General features: G+C 42.4%; 1 protein-coding gene across 7 annotated transcripts in view; it reads left to right on the plus strand.

The window, feature by feature from the left end:
• Positions 1-19,190, plus strand: part of NEURL1 (neuralized E3 ubiquitin protein ligase 1) — a 144,358-nt gene that overhangs the window by 113,722 nt on the left and 11,446 nt on the right. For all 7 annotated transcript variants that reach the window (XM_068197969.1, XM_068197974.1, XM_068197973.1 and 4 more), the window contains exon 4: positions 13,221-13,901. In XM_068197969.1, the coding sequence (XP_068054070.1) occupies positions 13,221-13,901 (681 nt within the window). The remainder of the gene's footprint in view (positions 1-13,220; positions 13,902-19,190) is intronic.

Consider the following 19,190-nt stretch of genomic DNA (forward strand, 5'->3'; position numbering starts at 1 on the left):
GTTACTCACAAATAAGAATTTTCAAAGTACTTCAAAACTCATTCAAGAAAGAATTGGCATTGCCTGAGCCTGTGAGACCACAGGCGACTGCAGCAGCTTTGACAGACCTGAGTGAAATGTTTCTGGCAGGACGAATCACTGAAATGCAGTGGGTAGCAAAGTTGTCATCACTATTCCTGCAGATGTGGGCCATGGTGGCAGTCCCTGTTCACTTCTATGCAGACAGGGCAGTTTTTCTGCTGTGGCAGCTCTTCCAGCTGCGAGACAGAGCTGATGTGGCAGAGCGGGAGGGGAGAGCCTGCAGCACAGGGTGACCCTCACCTCGCCCCAGCAGGATTCAGCATCCCAGATGCACTGTGCTGGCTGTCAGCAAGCCAGCAGACGGACACTATTTCTGTTCTCCGTGCCATCACTCTGTCTCCCCGCTAGCAGCAGTGTATGGTGTGTTGGGTGTGGGGACAAGGCTGTAGTGATTTGGAGTCTCTCTAACTCAGGTGTCTCTTTGCCTAGTCCAGCAGTCCTGATGAGCTCCATGATTTCTCCATGCCAGTTTAGGGACTAAATGATGTCCCCATTTTCCCCTAGATGCCAGGCCCCATTGGATATGGTTGGATTGCCAAGAGCAGCCCATGTTCCTTGTTGGCAGCATGGAGCAGGACCTGCATGTTTAGCACTGTGGCCTAGTGGAGGGAGGGATACGCAGCCAGGAGGGATTTCATGGACTTCACAGCTATTCAGAAGGGCTGCTAGCTCCAGGGTGGAGAGCTCAGCTTGGTCTGGAGAGGCTGTGCAACCCATCCTAACCAGGGCTGAGCAGCTGCACTGCAACAGACCAGCAGGACGTTTGCAAAAATGAGCAGGGATGCAGAGCCCTCTCAGTGCTTAATAGGAAGAGTAAAGAGCTGACAGGCCATACAGGCAGCATCTGAGCATCTCGCCCTGACCCTCTTCCCTGTATTTATTGTACCCTCTCACTGTGTTATGTCTAATAAGGGCCATAAACTCCCCTGGGATGGGATTTGCCATTTTTAACTGTCAGGCACAAGGCACACCTAAGCCACCTTATAAATAATCTTTCTGTGCAGTGGGAAACTTGACTCTGGAACATAAAGGGGTGGCTACGGCAACCAGTGTCTGGGTGCTCTGTGTCTTCTGTGGGCACAGAGCAAAGGGGACGTGGCTTCTCCTGGGCTGGAGCAGAGTGTGCACAGCTTCCTGTGGCTCTTTCTGCACGTGGCCATTGACTTCTTCCTGAACATAAATGATCTCAGTGCCTTGTTGGGATTTCTTCTTTTTTTTTTTCCCCTTTTTTTCCCTTTTGCATACTTTGATATGAAGAAAAGTTACAGAACAGAAATACAGCAAGTAGTAACCCTTTCTTCTCTGTTTTAGATAGCAGGACAATTTGACCACATCCTCTGCTTTTTCTGTCTTCAGAAATGCTTTTACAGGTTTAGCTCTGTGCCTTCCCAGGACCATAATATGGTGGGTGGGAATGGGTTTTGATGTGAATTATCCAGGCTCTTGTTCTGATCACTGGAGTACATCTGTGCTTGGAAACAAAGACATTTATAAAGTCCTAGTTCTTACAGTGCCAGCAACAGCGGGACTGTACTGAGCACAGTGGGAAGAAGTCTTTTTGCTCTAATATCCAGGTCCCAGACAGACCTGGGATCAGTCCCAGGTTCCTTTGAGCAAGGCATTACTGGTGTTGGTGATAACATTTCAGTTGATGGAAGCACATCATACTGCAGTTTTTATTATTATGTAGCAAGGGTTTGATAGTTCCCTACAACAGTTCAGAGTAGGTGTAGAAAGGTTCACAACAACATTCTCACCAATGTTGCTTTAAATGTTGACGCTGAAGGAGGTAGAAGCTGAAGAGAAATGAATCTACTAATGGGATGAGAAATTCTTGAGTTTGGGAGAGTCATCCCTATATTGGTTACCAGATTGGTTAACAGATTGAAGATGGACAGGTGGATGAATGATTTGTGGATGAAGTGCATCCTATGATCTGTGCATTCAAATTGTCTTTACTGATAGGTAATGAAACTTTTCTCTGGGGTAGGTGAGAGTGAAATTTGTCTTTTACTTGTTAAGGAGTTGGCTGAAGCTCTGGTAGCAAGATTAAGCTCTTTAGTTCCTTTAGATCAGAAAATTTTAAAAGAAATTTCAAGCCTAATGGACATTTGTCATGACAAAATATATGAAGAATTTGTAAAAGAGATGACCTTTTCAGTTGTGTACCATGGTGGAAGTAAGCATGGACTCTTTCCCTGGTTCCCCCATAATTTTGTCCAGCAGGGACAGCTAGAGTGGGGGATCTAGGCTTAGTTTCAGGAAATCTCCTTTGCTGTTCTCCCCACTGGCACAATGCAAGGGGACAGATGGAAAGTATAGTTTAGCAAATAATTTTTTTTGTTCTGTGGAATGTGCTTCTGCTCCTGGTTTGGGCCTGCTGATATGCTGATGTGCACATTCTGTTGCCTTCAGTGGGATATAAATACTTATTTGGAGGAAGTGTATGTTGCAGTGCTGTTGTGACACGGAACATGCCTAAACACATACAGAGCTTTTCTGATTTGGTGCAGACAGCAGCAATTGTGCTATTTTAAAACAAGCTCATCAAACAAGGCCTTGATTTACTGCTTCCATGCACAGCTGTGAGATTGCAGACTCCACCAGCTCTGGAACAGGAGTGGGGTGCATGGTGTGTAAGGGCTGTACGTTACAAAAATGTCATTTTGTACATGTGGAAAGCGAGTCAGAAATTTTTTGAGAGCTCCTTCATGTTGAATTATGGTGGAAATTCTCCAAGAAAGAGATCTTAAAATGAATTTAAACAAATAAAATATTCTGGACAAATAGCATTATGTGCATTCTTTCAGATATATGTTTGTTGGGTCTTTAGATTTATGTTTGTTGGATCTTTAGATGAGGAACCAGCTTGGAGGAGGAGAGATATCTGTAAACTTAGTTAGTCATGGATGAAAAATTGAAATAGTTTTGGCAAACTCTAGCGCTTTTCTTGCGCTATTTTCAAAATTCTATATTTCAATGTTGAGTCTTGAAATAACATTTTAATCTTGAAAAATCACTGGCAACAGTGATTTCCAAACAAGCTTCGGGAAGCAACTGGAGAAGCTCTTGATCCAATATTCATTTGCTTTTATAAAAGGAAGTAAGATAAACGGAACACTCTGCTTCAGGTTAGCCTGAAATACTGTATCATCACAATTTATTTTGTTTTTTCTTCAAGCAGGCTATGAAATATTATGTATTATTACTGCATTTCACAGGCTGCATCTTTAGTAGAAAACGTGCTTTTAGCTCTGGTAGGTGAGTTAGCAGCAAAATCCTTGTGATGTCCAGGCAGTTTATCATTTAGCAGTGCCTTTCTGATTGAAACAGGACTGCAGCAAGACCAGGCTCCTGGGGTTCCTAAGGAATTGAGTTTTCCCCCAGTGGCATTATATCAGTTCAATAAGCAATGGTGCTGGGTAAAATGCTGGCCCTTGGAGAGACCCTGACAGGTGGGAGGTGGTTGTTGCTGGGTTGAGTTCTCCCTCAGCAGCTGTTTGCAAAGCCATCAGTGATGGCAGGAGCCTGACACTGGGAAATGTGGGGAGAAGCTGCAGAAGGAGCCATCATCTCCATGGCTGCCTGAAGGCACAGGGGTAAATGAAAGTGAGTGAAAAAGGATAGATGCAGGATGGGAGGATGATAAATGGGAAGGAGGCAAAAAGTGCTTGTTTTGAAGAAAATTGCTGTCAGGTGATTCAGGGGGTGAGGGAATGTGTCTGATGCAGCTTGGAAATTGGCTGTGAGCACTGAGATGCTATGGAAACATTTGCACAGTAACATAAGGTTGGAAATAGGCTTGTGGGAGGGCCCATGGCAATCTGTGGCAGAGCACATTGAGGTAAAGTTGTGGGGTTAACACTGCATGCACTTGTGTTCTTACCTGAATAGGTGAAATAAGAGGCTCAGAATTGCTAGGAGGACAGGAGGGCAAAAAGGATGATAGTGCCAGGAGTAAGCAACAGAGTCAGAGCTATGAGAAGACAGCTCTATAAAGTTATTAGACAGTAAGAACTTGCCCTAATTTCCCATAAAGAAGGTTAAAAAAACCAAACAAACCAGGGCTTTTCTATAGAGAAATTTACATTTTAAAGATCAGGAAATATAAGATAAAGTGACAGTTGACAGTCTCCTGGGAAAATTAAGTCTATTACAGTTAATTAAAACAGGTGAAAAGGCTTTCCATCTATAGAAATAGTTAAAAGTGAAAAAGGCTTTCCACCTATAGAATAGTTAAAGGAAATGGAAGGGAAATGTGGAAGGGAAACCCTACAGAGAGAGGCAGGACTGAGATTAAAATAATATAGGCATGGTCCTAAAAGTGATGATTGTTTTGTTGTGTTTTCCAAGAGGGATAATAATAATTGTTCATGAAGTCCAGGAGGCCTGGGGCATGGAGGTGAAAATCATTGATTGGGGTGGGAGTGAAGTTCAGAGACTTCATATGTGAGTTGGGGATGGATTAAGGGGTGAATAACAGGATTTAGGTTGTCTCCACAAAACCCAGGGCACGTGGTTTCTGTTCAAACCATATTTCTCTGACTTTAAGGGGAGTTAGAAAACCCATGAACACAATAAAGGGAATCAGACCAGGAGGGGCCAATATCCAGAGGTGGCTATGGATAGGCACATCTTCAACCTGAAGGATGTTTGTCAGTCTTCAAAACTGCTGGCTGGGGAGGATGAATTTACCCCTAATGAAAAGCCTGAATGAAACTCACATGTGTTGTTTGTGACACAGATGTTGCCAATACCCTGCAGACTCTCTCTGAACATCAGCTTTTGTGGAAAAGAAAACAAATGCATAACTGTAACACACCAATGGAAGTTTGTTCTCCATAACCTACTGTTAGACTCTTTCACAACATTCCTATTTTCTTAGGAGAACAGTAATTTATTTCAGTTTTATGATGCTAGTTATGCTCTTTGTGCTGTTTCACATGTGCAAATCAATTTGACACGCTTACAGATGTTGGGCAGAATTGTATGAATATTTGTTATAAACCAGACTGGTTCAGAGCACTTTATTAGATAATAAATGCCCCAAAACTATGATTTATCAGCCCATGTATAAGACTGTATGCTTTCATTCCTTAGATTTTATTGAAGAATATGCAGATGATCAGTATAATTACTAAGCTGGCCTGGGAACTGCAGTTGCTTACCCTGGCTTAAAAACAGCCACAACTCTCTAAAGCACAGAGATTTTTATTTTCCCTTTCTGAATATTTCAACTTGGAAACTGGCAGCACATGAGCTCACATCCTTTTCAAATCCAAATAGGTTTTTTTTTTCTGTTTTGTTTTGCTATGATATTTTGTCTGTACTATTGGTACAACATTGACAACCCATGACAAGAAATCTGTGATAGTCACAGCAAACCAAGGCCATATTTGTGTTCTTGGAAAAGTACTGTGAACAGATCCCAAGAGTTTTCCTGAGATTCATTTGGCAGGACACCAGCTGCCTGATGGTATAAAAGCACCATTACCTCAGAGCAGGATTTGGTACTAAATGGCTACAGCAGCCACCAGATCTGCACCATGAATTTATCAAACACATAGCTGTTGGTAACAACTAAAGACTAGGTTTATTCTCTTCCATCCCGTTTTATCACCTCTCCAAAACTGAGTCATGCAAACCAAATAGTTTTAGTGCTCAATATCTCCCAAAATGCCTGTAAAGAAATGCTGATTTTTATCCAAGTAAATGCAAACACAAAGCAAAGATGAGTCCAGGGAGATGAACGTAAGCACTGTTGATTTCCACTCATTTCTGTTAAAGTGGCAGATGTTTGTAGCCTTGCAATTGGTTCCACAGGATCTGCTTTCTTTTGTAAACCACCTTTAAAATCTGGTGACAATTTTTATGTAAATATTAATTATTTCTCCCACAGAAGAACTTTGGCTTCGGACTCTTTGTAACCCTTGGCTTGAGCTTTGACTTCTGTCCCTTGGTTATTGTAGAAATTCTCTCAAATGCTTCCATCAGTATTGGAAAAACTATCTGAGTATCTTGTCAGAAAGTTGATCAGGACTGTGTTGGTCACAGACATACAAATAGACTCAGGTGATTTAAATACCTGCCACTCCTGCAATGAAAATGGCTGATATGAAATACCAGGTAATTTGCCTTCCAGGTTGCAGTGGGCAGGAAGCCAATATTTGCATGTAGCAATTAACTCCTGCTTTTACCACATTGATGCACATTAAATGTGTGTTTGCTCTCCACTGACCGTGCTGTGATACCGAACTGGTGTGTTGGGAAAGGAGAAATTCTGGAAGAGTGGTTTCCATGCTGGCCACTGGGATCTGTAGTGGATGAGGAATCCCAAGTAGGTTGACTTTTGAGATGAGAAAAGCAACCTGCACACAGAAGCAGAGGAGCAGCAGATAGAGAATAATGCAAGAATAATGCATTGATGAAGAATTAAGAAATGATAGAGTGTACCATGGAAAATGGAGTGGTTTTGTTGTGCACTGAGCTAAACCCTAAGGGGCTTCACTTAAGAGTTCTGTCAGAGGAGCCATCTATCCCTTTGGACTGCTCAATCCATCCCACAGTTTCCAGTCTATAAAATAAGAACATTAATTCTTCCTGCCTGCCACTCACCTCTTACATATCCACTCTGTTTACATGGTGAGGAGTGTCTTCTGCTGCAGAGCCCGGCCGCTGGGTTGTGATCTCAGATGCAGTTTGCCCCAGAGGAGATTTTACTGTCTCTTAAAGAGCAGCCTGGCATCTTCCATAAATAGCTGGTACAAGTGGTATTGTCTGTTGGCTGTAGTTTTGCAAAGAGAGGAGCCGGAGCAGTGAAAGCAAATGGGAGCACCTTCATTTGAAATGGGATATTTATACTGTCAATGAAGTAGTGAAATCCACATAGCAAGGTATAGTGTAAGTAGATTTTATATCCTTGATTTGATGTGGGTGTTTTCAATAAGGAATGGTTGATCAGAGGCAATAACTCAGGCAGTTTGATTTCTCAGTTGTTCATAAAGAGAAATGTACTTTGTAGAAGTGAATTCCTAAGAATATGGCAAAAGAGGTTTTTCGTCTGAATCATTCCTTTGAGGGATTTTAAACATTTGCCTCCCACATGCTACAATAATGCTCTGAAAGTGGTTTCATTGTATGGGCCGAGAAGCTGCATTCTGGCGCCTGATGGTTTATGAGAAATAAACACAATGGAGTGGTCTGGGGTTATATAAATTCACCATTTAATAGTGCAAGCAGTAAGGGGAGAACCTGTGTGCAGCATCAGAGCAGAAGGACCCGCCCAGGAGCGTGGGTCTCTGCAGCATTATGCTGAGCATGGCAGATCCCAGTCTCCTCTCCAGACCTCACAGGGAGAGTAAGAGTTTGCAGAAAAACAAATAGTTTTATAAGTATCTCCTCTCACATGGCCAGCAGGGAAAAGCACTTCAGACATGCTCTGAGTGGAGCTTTGCCTCTTAATGACTGTGAGCAGGGCCTCAGCATTCTTCACTTCTCAGTTTTTCTCCTGTGTTTATTTTAAGTAAGGATGATTTTTACTCTCGTGTTTGCATAGCTCCTCCTGCTACAACAAAGCAGTTAGGATGCACATGGGAGAGACTGAGGGAGCCTAGAGCAAAGCATCCCAATGTGATGAGGATGTCTTTACACCATAAGTACAGCAGGCTGCATGAAAATCTGCTTCCAGCCACCCATTAATTTGGGTGGATTTTGAACCCAGGGCTACAGAATGGTCCTTCTTTTCCCAGACCCAGTCACAAATGCTTTTCTTCTTTCCACTGGAGGTGATGCTGTGGGCTGGGTGCCACACACACATCAGGCAAGCTGTCAACCAAAGGAGTTTGAGAACAGCTATTACTCCTTGCCACCAGTTGCAGTGTTCTCCATCCTTACTTTAGGAGGGATAAATGAGACTATAAGTTGCTTCCATTTTACCATATTTTCAACCCTCAGTCACCTTAAAGTACATAGTAAGTTGAGCTATAAGCAACATACAGAAATTGTTCTGGCCACTTTTGCACTGTAGTGTGGCAGCCCCCCAGCAGTGCATATCAGCCTGCCAGGACTAAGCCAGCGAGGGAGCAATGACTGCCGCAGCACAACACAAGGCAGCTGAGCTGAGATTAATAATGCACTGCCACGATGGGCAGTACAAGCCTGGGAGTGACAGAAGGCTCCCAGAAGCACAGGTTTATTTCTTGTCCTACGACTGGTTGCTTTCCCCAGTTGCCCTTGGGTGTGATGCTATTTTACAGTGTGGTATCTCTGCCTCATATTTGAAATACCTCTCTCTGCAATGTCAAAATCCTGCCAAATGGACTGTTTGGTGCATAATTCTGCTGCAGACCACAGAGGAGGTACTGCAAGGTTATAGGTGTTGGAAGTGCAGCTGTCCTCCCAGGGTAACTCCTTGTGACAGGTAGAGCTGATGGTGGGAAAAAGAGTGGGAATGCCCTCCTGAGTGGGAATGCAGCCACTCGAGGGTGGTGGGAATAATACAGTATGCATCCTTTTGCAGGTGCAGGTTTACACAGAATATTCTTGTGGGGGCCTCTGACTTCAACGTTTCATGTGGTAGCTTAGTACCCCTGAGGTTCCTTGGTCATGGAAATTAGACCATGAGCACCAGTACTCACTGAAAATACCATTACCCAGTGAAGTAAAGGATTAAGAGAAGAAAATTGCACTTGTGAAAAGTAAAGCAAAGAACAGAAGGAAGAAAAACCATGTGCTTTCTCATGGAAGGGGAGGCATCATACCAGCAAAATTGTGGCCTTGCCAGTTTTTTACTCTTGGCCTAGTAGCTGAGGACAGAAATGTTCTCCAGATGTAAGGAATCACTAGGCACTTCCTTGACTTCTCAGCATTTCTCTTTCTGGGAGGGAGGGAGGATCATCAGAAATGGGATATGTTCTTAAGGTTCTCACAGAATGGTCTGATTCCCCAAATTATAAGTTATTTTTTTGTAGCAGTAAGTCTCAAAGTTGGTTTATTTACACTAGGTGCTCCATAGCTCATTCTGGAGACTGGTTGCAGATCTCATACTCTGAAGAATTACAATTCATGGAGGTCACAGGATTGCACCAGTCTCAGGAAACTGATCAAGAGGAGGTCTGTGTCCCTTGAGCTGCAGTTAAACACAGACTGAGTTTCCAGCCTGTGTGTGCATCCAGCTGAGTTTGCTCTGCTGTCTTAGATCCTTTACAGGTGTAGGAATACTGGCTGCTCATGACCTTGGAAAGTCAAGCCTTCAGGCAGTAACAGACAGTACTGAAAAAGAAAAAGAGGACGGAAATGATGATTTGACAGTCTGACAGCAACACATTCCCTTTGGGCATGTGTGGGGCTGAGATGATTTGTACATGCTGGTGTATTCAATTTGCATGTATGTGATCTCTATATATTATAGAGATAATGTATGTATTCTACATATTAACATAACACATGTTTAAGGAAATAAATTATTTTGAGAAGACAACAATTGGCAGTAGTTCAAAAGAAAGGTGGTAGTGAAATACTTTTGATCTGAGTGCAGTGATTTCAGCTGCATCTGTCTCCTCATCAGCCCCTTGTAAAAGCTGTTTTAGACTGTTGCTGCAGTTGCATTGAGTTTGCACAAAGTGGGAAGCTCTTCCATGCCCTCTGAGCAGGAAAATGGAAAGATTTGAAACCTCTGGTATGAGGAAGATACCTGAAATTATTTTTCTGTGTAAGGAATCACTTGCTGAGAATCTAAATTTTGCAGATGAGCCCCACGAAAGAGGAGAAGAAAATAGAAGGCAGCTGAACTGCTCAAGTGCCCTTCATTTCTACTTAGATAAATTAATTACTCCTCCTTACCTTTTTCTTAAACAAAGCTAGAAAAAAATACAAAGGCATTTGTAAAGATAGACATCCTTTAAATTCAGTGTCTCAGATTCTTCAACTGAGGAGCAGAAAATCTAGTATTTAGTCAAAAGGATTTCCACTTTGGCTTTGTCTGTGCTGCTACCAGAAACTGCTACCAAAAAGTCTCAAAATCCAGAAATAACATCGTAACTGCACTGATGCAGAGCTCAGCAAAACCTCTCTGGAAAGCTACCTGGGCAGCCAGCTGCACTGAGCTGCCATGGTCGAGGCCAGCTTGCTGGTGGTGCTAGTGCTTGCTCCGGTGGCTTGGGGACAGCTGTGATCTTCACAAGTCCATCTATTCTCACCCAAAGAGATCTCTCATCAATTGACTTTTCCCAAAGCAACACTGCCAGCTGTCTTATACAAGAAATTTTATAACCTTGGATGTTTAATGAAGAGATGAATGATTTCTAAATTCTTTGGGATGAAGCTGGGTGGTCCTTGGTAATGGGCTGTTGGACACATTTTGTGTCTTATAGTCTTGTCACATGAAATCATTCAGTCTTTTTGATGTGTCCCCCAGATTTGCCTCTGTAAATATAAATGCTCCTGAACAAAGGAGTCTCTCTTTTGTGGGCACTGAAAATCACTTGTAAATGTTCTGCAGGGCTAAGGCTGTGTTATGGGCCACTCCAGCATGAAGAGCTTAATCTGTATTCAGTATGACTAGTTTGGTCTATGTTTAAAAAGTGAAAACTGAAACTTTAAAGGAAGAAAACAACTAATTCCTGGGCATCTTCTTCTGAAAGAAAGTGGTCAAAGTCACCTCATCTGTTCCACATTTCACCAGATTTGTTCTTTCACAGCTCTTGGCCATCATCAGTTATTGTGGGTAAATGGCATTCCACATTTCTTCCAACCTACCTACTACCCCAAAAGATGAATCCCACTTTTGTTTTGATTTATATTCAATGGGATTTTTTTTCCTTTGGCTGGGTATTTTGCGATGCAGGCCAGCATCTCTTAGAGACTCATCTCTAAATTTTCACAAACATACTTCAGAAGCCAGTAAACTGCAACCCTTTCTTCCATGGTTATTTGCAAACATTAATGAACGAAGTGTCACAGTCGCTTCTATATGCTAGAGACATCTTATTCCTTAGGTGTCCATGCATCTGAGCTACTGAGGGATTTAAGAAAACAGTTGGATATGTAACCCTGTTTTGCTATCACTGGCATGTGTCTTGTCTGCAGAACTCCATCTCTTTTAACCTCTTTTCAGATGGAAAAAGATATTCTGTCCAGCAGCCAAAGGGAAATGCAAGCATCCTGGTGGAAAACAAGCTGTTTCAAAACCCTGGCTGCAAGCTACCCACACATCACAGTTGTCAGCCAGGCTGCACATGCATAGTTACAGGGAATAAAATAGAGAGGACCTTCTGTTCCTATTCAGAAAGGTCTCTATCCATTCACCTACACAAAAGGATTGTCATCAGCTGCCAGTATTAATTTGTTCTCCAATGTAGGTTTCCGGCTAAAGAAGGATAAAATAAGTACAGTGCTATCCAGCAGGAGCACTTGGAATGCAAATGCTAGCCCATATATTTCAAAGCATTAATATGACCCACTTCTAGATTACTTGGGGTAATTTATGATTTTATTTATTCCTCCTTTTCTTCAATTAACTTCTGAGAGGCTGAAATATCAGTATGCAGAAAATCAAATATGAGAAACAAAGCCCATTTTTATTTTAGGACTCTGCTTCCCTTGTAATAGCAGTTTATTTGAAGAGGAGCCTGGAATAATCCAGTTTAAGCAAAGCAAAGAGCTCTACTGAAGCCAAACCTTGTGTGGGTGTGCTCTTGTCAGGACTCCCAGAAGAGAAGGACAGGAAAGACTGTTAGTCAGACCACAGATATTGCAGGAGATGTTGGTTACTCAGTAGCTGGCATTATTCCTTGGTATACCAGTACAGAGCTACTACTCAGGTGTACTGGGAGAGAGTACATCCCATTGGGAAAACCCTCAAATAATCTGATATCCTGCTCTTTGTTGTCATAAAGAAAATCCCAAGGATATGTGGCTGGAAGAGTTGTCCACTGCAAGGGCCTGGCATGTGCTTTAAGGACAGCTTTGCCTCTCCCTCTTGTGCTGTGTTTGCAGCACGTCCCACGCTGGGGTCTGCTGTGTTGCTTTGTGTTGTGTAGGGTGGTGTCACCTCCTACTATTTGGACCTGGACTCAAAGCCACAACAGACTTCAGTCCAATTGGGTCACCGCTTCTTACACCATCCCAGGAGTTTCCCACATACTCAATTTTCACACAAGTGAATGGTCTCCTCATGCTTCTCAGAGGTCAGAAAGTTGGCCATAAGAATAAATTTTTGCATTATCTCAGCTTTCTTTATAATTTTTTAATGAAGTTTTTTTTTCTCAGTATATTGTTCTTTAAAATTTCTAAGACAAGAGCACAGCCAAGGCTCTGTTAAATATAAGTAATTTCAACATTAAAGACAGGGGAGTATGTTCCTCAGAAAAATAGTCAAATAAATTTGTTCATTCTTGAGGCAGCAGGCAATACTAACAAAGAAGATAAGGTTCAATTTTGTTTTCACTGGTGGATTTGAATGTCTGAGCATCATCTTTCTTAATTATATATCTGTGGATTTAAATTTTAATTATTTGGGTTGGAAATGATAAATTATTGTATTGTATTTCTAAAACCCAGCATATTCTCAAATTCTGCACTATAAAATTCATATCTGTACTGCTCTGCAGTGAGAACCAGGACACTAATGATTAGCTATAGACAGAAATATTAATTAAATTTTATATGGTGATAAATAATACAGAGCTAAACATAGCAATTTCTTTAAAATAAAAAAAAATTATAGCTAGATATTTGTTTCATAAGTCTGTGCGAATTACTGTAGACAATAAAGAGGGCATGAAAACTTAGAGCCTGTATAGATATTGATTGGTATGTTGAGGGTATATTTCAGATATTTATCCTCTACTTTCCCTCTCCAAGGAGAGCCTCCCTTGGGCAATTCTTGCCATTGATTTTGATTCTGCCTGCTCAGAAGCTGGAAATGTTGTTGCTGGTGGGGAAAGTAGAAGAACAGCAATTGATTGCAAATGTATTTTATGATACTCTGCTCCCATATTTCAAAGGGGAAAATTTATTAATGGTGGCAGGTCTCTGATTCTCCCTTTTAAACATATTGAGCAAACCCATATTTTTTCAAGCTCTGAATGTTTTTATTTTCTCTGAAAGTGACCCCTTTTTTGTTTTCTTTCTCCCCCCAGACAGTGAAATCATCCCCCCCGACTGCCTGCGGCCCCGCTCCTTCACGGCCATCCGCCGGCCCTCGCTGCGGCGGGACACAGAGGACACACGCCTCTCGGTCAGCCTGTGTGACCTCAACCTGCAGGAGGACACCTTCCACGTGACGGCCACCACCTGCCCCATCCCGCAGAACTCCCTCAACTCCCAGCACTCCCACCTCCTCCCGTCCCAGCTGGAGAGCGACCTCCGCTTCCACCACCTCCGGGGACCCCACGTCAAAATCCTCGATGACCAGACCGTGGCCCGCCTGGAGCACGCCCGGGAGGAGAGGACTTTGGTGTTCACCAGCAGACCCCTTCGGATCAACGAAACCATTTTCGTCAAAATCAACAAGTCCAATGCTGTGCGCACAGGGACGCTCTCCTATGGGGTGACGTCCTGCGACCCCAGCACCCTGCGCCCCAGTGACCTCCCCTATAACCCTGAATCCCTGGTCGACCGAAAGGAGTTCTGGGCCATCTGCCGAGTGGTGGTGGCCCTCCAGAGCGGAGACATCCTGGGATTTATGGTGAATTCTGATGGTGAGCTGCACTTAAGCCACAACGGTGCCGGGGTTGGCATGCAGGTCTGCGCGGACTGTTCCCAGCCCCTCTGGATGTTCTTCGTTTTACATGGCGCCATCATGCAAATTCGATTGCTGGGTATGTTGGACCCCCTTTTTCCAAACCTTCTGCACAAGAAAGCAAGTGGGGGATACATCATGGGAGAGGGAGTGAAAGGCTCCCTCCTTGCTCTAGGATGCGGTACAAATTTTGGTTTTATAAAAAGAAAAAAATATGCAAAGGCACAAACAGAGCATATGGGTGTGAGTTGTAACTCACACCCTTGCACTTCTGTAACACCCTTCACATGATGGTCTCAAGGATCTTTTCAGGTAATGAATTAAGCCTCAGGGACCTCCATTAAAGTACAGATGAGTCATCACTGACCTAGGAGAAGCAAGGAGGGCAGAGGAAAGGTGCTTTGGGCTGTACTAATGTAAGGCATAGCCAGCAGGAGAAAGGAGAGCTGATGGCCTTTTCTATGTGTTAGATATCTGGGATGATGGACTCCCAAAAGAGGGTTGCTCTTGCTTTCCCCAGGCTTGTATGTGAGAGGCAAGCCAGCAAGCAGAGAGGAAACCCAGTGGTTCACTGAGCATGGCACTGACCATCTCAACAGGAGAAAGGTTTCCTTGTCCTTCAGCCCTTTTTAAGGCAGTGTAGCTCACACAGGTTGATAGACCTTTGAAGAGCTGGCCTCTTGGTATTTTTGCTATATCTTGGTATTTTTTCAGCTCTTTTAGCTGACATACTTCACTGAAACAATGCAAGTCACAGTTCGAGGGTGTGGAGGGAAAAACTTTGAAATAACATTTCTCAGGATCAAATTTACTTTTTTTTATGTATATATTAGACCAAGTAATGGATGTGTTCGGACATCATGGTTCTGCTGGCATCAGTGTCAGACAGTAAAAGATGGATTCTGAGAACATGGTGTAATTCCTGGTACTCCTCTAAATGAAGAAGATTTAAAAATGCTCCTTTCTGTTTATACTGTTATATAACTTTAAGTATACTTATATTCCATTTTGCTTCAAATCCTCCCCATACCTAACAGCAAAAAAAACCCAAAAAAACCCAACAGCCTGCTTCTCCATCAAACTCAAAAGACAACCAACACCTCCTTTTTTAGGATTTATAGACAGTCTTTAAAGATAAATTGTGAACACACACACATCTGTCTGCAGGGTCCAGTTCACCTTAATCACAGTATGAAATGCCTTGTATCAATTGTTTGGACTTGACCACAGGCCTCTGCTGTGAGCGTTTTGTGGCTGTTAAAGGCTCACAGAAGACAAATGTAATACTGCAATTTATTTCCAGGAGCCCAAGACTCAATCCCTGCTAATTCAGCCTGATTACATTTGATGTGGGTACTCTACATAATCCATGGTTAGCTCTGCTCTCCACCAGCATGTCATTGTGATAATGGTAGGTGAAGTCAAACAGAGCCCAGTAAAGCAGGAGATTAAATGCTCCTGTGTATGTTAGAAGGAAAACATACTTAGGTCACTGAGCTGCTGGTAAAACTAAATCATCAGCCAGTGCTTCCTTTCATATGAGATCACTAATTCTGGCAGTTTGGCACAGAGCAAGCAGCCTGTTTGCACTGAGCTCTGAAGCAGGGCAGCATGGATGTGTCTCCCCAGAGGGACAGAATCACATCCTCATACTGAATTTGACAGAGCATGGACATAACACAGACCTCCTGTGTAAACCTCCTGCTGTGCGTGCCCTGCAAGTGTCCTCCCTGCTTGATCACAAGTTCAGCCCAAACCAGTACACCCCAGTGCATGTTTTAGATAAATTTGCACTTGTATGCATGAAATGAATTGTGCAGAGTTGGAAAACCCCTCACTTCCTGTGTTTGTGGCCATGACAGGCTTTTCTAGACTTGGTCACTGGAAAAGAACCTGAAAATGGGCTGTTGTTCCTTAGTGAGATGTAAGTGCAAAGAGCTGGACTTAATGACCTTGCCTCTATCAAGGAAAGGGTAAGACCCTGCTGAGTGCACAACTTTATCCACATCAGCTTGGGCAGCAAGCTGCTATCTCCAAGTTAAATGCTATGAAATTGGAGCTTGCCTGTAGTTTTTAACAGGTATTAAAATACAAATAGAGCTTTTCATACCTATATTTCCAGTATGACAATGCTGGGAGCAGTGCAGTCCCAGTATCAGTACATCATCAGTGTAGTGCAGCTGCCCAGAGAAAAGCACTAATGCTGTCCCAGCTGAATCTCTGCAACTGCAGTCATTACATGGATCAGCAATATCCTGACAGAAGGCAAAGAAAATAATGAACTCCCATCTCTAACTATTGCAGTTTTATTAGGGAGGTGATGTGCACTGTTTGCTTTGCAGTGGAACAGATTATGGTGCTTGCCATAATATGTGTCATTATAATATTAGAAAATGTAAGAAGAATGTAAAGTGTTCATCTTTCTAATGACATGCTCCATCTTCAGAATGCAAACAAGAGTAATTTTGTGAGATCTGTCTTTTGTCATTTGAGCTTTATATCACAGCAGAGGACATTTATACTCATCCTTTTCTAGTTTAAATAGAAAAAGTGAAGTTACATATCCTTGAAAGAAATGAGACACAAATATTGCAAAAAGCATAATTGTACCAAGCCTAACCTAAAGAGCAGACGTCATTCTATTTCTGGGCACACCATTATGAGATTAACCAAAGCAACATTATACAGTGTTAAAGGAACATCAGCAGTACAGCTGACTAGAAAATGAAATTAAAGTTGCTGGGTTTGCTTCTTCTCCAGCTTTTCAGTTTTGTTTGGAGAATGGACAGCCACTCTTGCCCCAAGAGAAGGCTTGTTTTTCACTTGGAGAACAAGATGACTCCAGGTATTGATCACTGGATACTGTATTTCATGCCTAAACATTATTTATTTGGTCCTGATGCAGAGCAGGAGCAAGCTTAGGTCTCTGCTTGCTTGTGACTTTGCAATAGAAGCTGACATTTGCTGACTGCAGTTATTCCACAGTGCTGGAGATAGAGCATTTATTTCCTAATATCAGGGGAGACCATCTCTACCCAGGCTGGTGATCTTACAGGACTCTGTAGGAGAGGAGAGCAGTGTGGGGTTAGCTGGATAGTAAAGAATTCTGACTTCTGTTTTCTTCTTATCAATCTGGCATCATATACTGGCAATATATTTGCTGTAAAAGAAATAAAACAGCTGAAAATAAACATGAGGTTGGAAACACTATTATTCTTCATGCCATCCCAGCAAAAGTAAAATAAATTAAACCTAACCCCACTATAATGCAGTGAGAGGTCACAGTCATCTGTAGGGAAGGCAGAAGAAAGTCCTTTTGTTTCAAAGAAAAGTTTAAAAGGCAACTTGACCTCATGGAGGAAAGATAAACGAAAGAGAAGGGCACCTTAATGTAGCAGATAATAGCATAAAAATATCAAGCTGCTGGGAAATGGACACAAATTTAAATTAAACATAAATGAGGATAATTAACTATGGGAACCAGCTATTGAGGTAGGCAATAGATCTTTTTTGTCAGGGAAGCCCTTCTAAATATTTTATATGTTAAGTGCTTGTCTTAATTTAGTAATTCTGGGGATTATGCACATAAAAACAACCAAACAGAAACCCAGATAATTAGGCATGTAGAAATGAAACAGTCTTTGTGTATCCTTTAGGAATTTCATTAGTTGAGGCTTAGGTTGTTTTTTTCAGATATCATTCCTGTATAGTCAACAAAACCAGCCTGTTAAATTTGATTTACTGCTCTCAGCTTTTGCTGGTAAGCATTTCAGCTCACACACAGTTTTATTGACAGCTCTGAAAGTTTGAAATGAGCCAGTCTGGATACAATGGTCTGGTTTTGGTCAGGTTTTGGTGGTGTAATTCATTTATGAAGTTAAATTGATTGACCCCATAAGGTTTCAAAATGTATGACTCATGTCTGGAGAAGCTATCACAGCAATAAGTTTATACATTTAATGTTTGAGGATCCAAATGGTTTGGGATATTATTTCATTTTCTTTTGTCTCAGAGTTGAACTGCTAGCAAGTAAAACAACTTCCTTTTTTTTTTTTTTTTTTTTTTTTTTTTCTGTGGTTTTGGTTTCCCTTGTGAATTTCATCCTTTCCAATAATATTGAAGCTTTCTTTTCAGCAATGAAATAACATGTTCCATCAACAGTCACACTAATGAAGCCAGGTTGCCAACTTATCTGTGTCCTTTTTTTCCATGCACTTCAATCACTCCAGCCCCACCAGAACAGCTGCACAATATAGCAGCTTTCTGGATGTCTCCTAATGCTGGCCAAGAGCCAGTCTTAGATATGAAAAAAAACAACCCAAGAGCCACCATTTGGTGTGGGTAAGTCTAAATTCACATCCATGCTGGATGAACACAGTACGTGGGACATCCTCCCACCTCCTTTACCACAGACATGAGCTGGGGCTCCTGTTTAGCTGCCCATTGGAAAATATTTAGATATTAATTGTTGCTGAAGTTTGCATCCTTCTTTCAGACTTTCTTGAAATTGGACAATGTGCTCAAAATAGAGGGGGTGAGGAAGAAAGATCTGACATGGGACTTGCAGAAAAAACAGCTCTGTGTCCTCATCTCCTCAGGATTTCTGACAACACCAGTGGGCAACAAACCAAATTGGAAATTAGTTCAGCAGAGTACTGTGGGACACAATTTGCTGGCAAAGGGCTCTTTAAATCAACAGTGAAATTTGATCTGAAGCGGCCTTGGTGCCAGTCTGAAGGACAGCCAGCTGCAGCCAGTCCCAGTTACAGGCAGGCTTACTCAGAGCTGTGCCCATTATGACTCTTATTGGTGGTCAAGTTTAACAGTCCTGGTAGTGCTGCCCTTGTTGAAACAGCCTTTTTCCTGGGGCTGACTGGAAAGACCTGAAACTTCATGGATTAACAGAGTAGTGTCTTGCTTAGGTGTCAGAGAGCAGTGGTTTACCAGAGCAAATTACTTTGTCTCCTTCTGTGATGTTCATCACACTGCCCTGTCTGGTTTTCCTTGACTTTTGCTCTATCCGAGCTGAGTGACCAGCTCACCACAGACCACTAATGATTCACAGGCCATTGGAGACTGCCCTCTCCCTTCTAAACAGGATTTTTTTCTCTGTGTCCCAGAATGCTCACTTAATCTTGCTGATACTGTTCCTGCAACTGCTGTCTCCACTGTATCCCCATGGGAGGCTTTCAGTCTTTTCTCTTGTCTCTGCTGTGGCACTTGTCTGGCCTGATCCTCCAAAAAATCTGTAGGACTTCTTGGGAGATGATCCCATCTTACCTCATCTTTCCAAGCTTTTGTCCATTCCTGTGTAAATAAGATTTTTATCCTGTGGTTGATCCTTGAGTGTCGCAGGACTCCAGCGTCC

The sequence above is a fragment of the Anomalospiza imberbis genome, chromosome 8 (assembly GCF_031753505.1).
Source record: "Anomalospiza imberbis isolate Cuckoo-Finch-1a 21T00152 chromosome 8, ASM3175350v1, whole genome shotgun sequence".
Taxonomy (NCBI): domain Eukaryota; kingdom Metazoa; phylum Chordata; class Aves; order Passeriformes; family Viduidae; genus Anomalospiza; species Anomalospiza imberbis.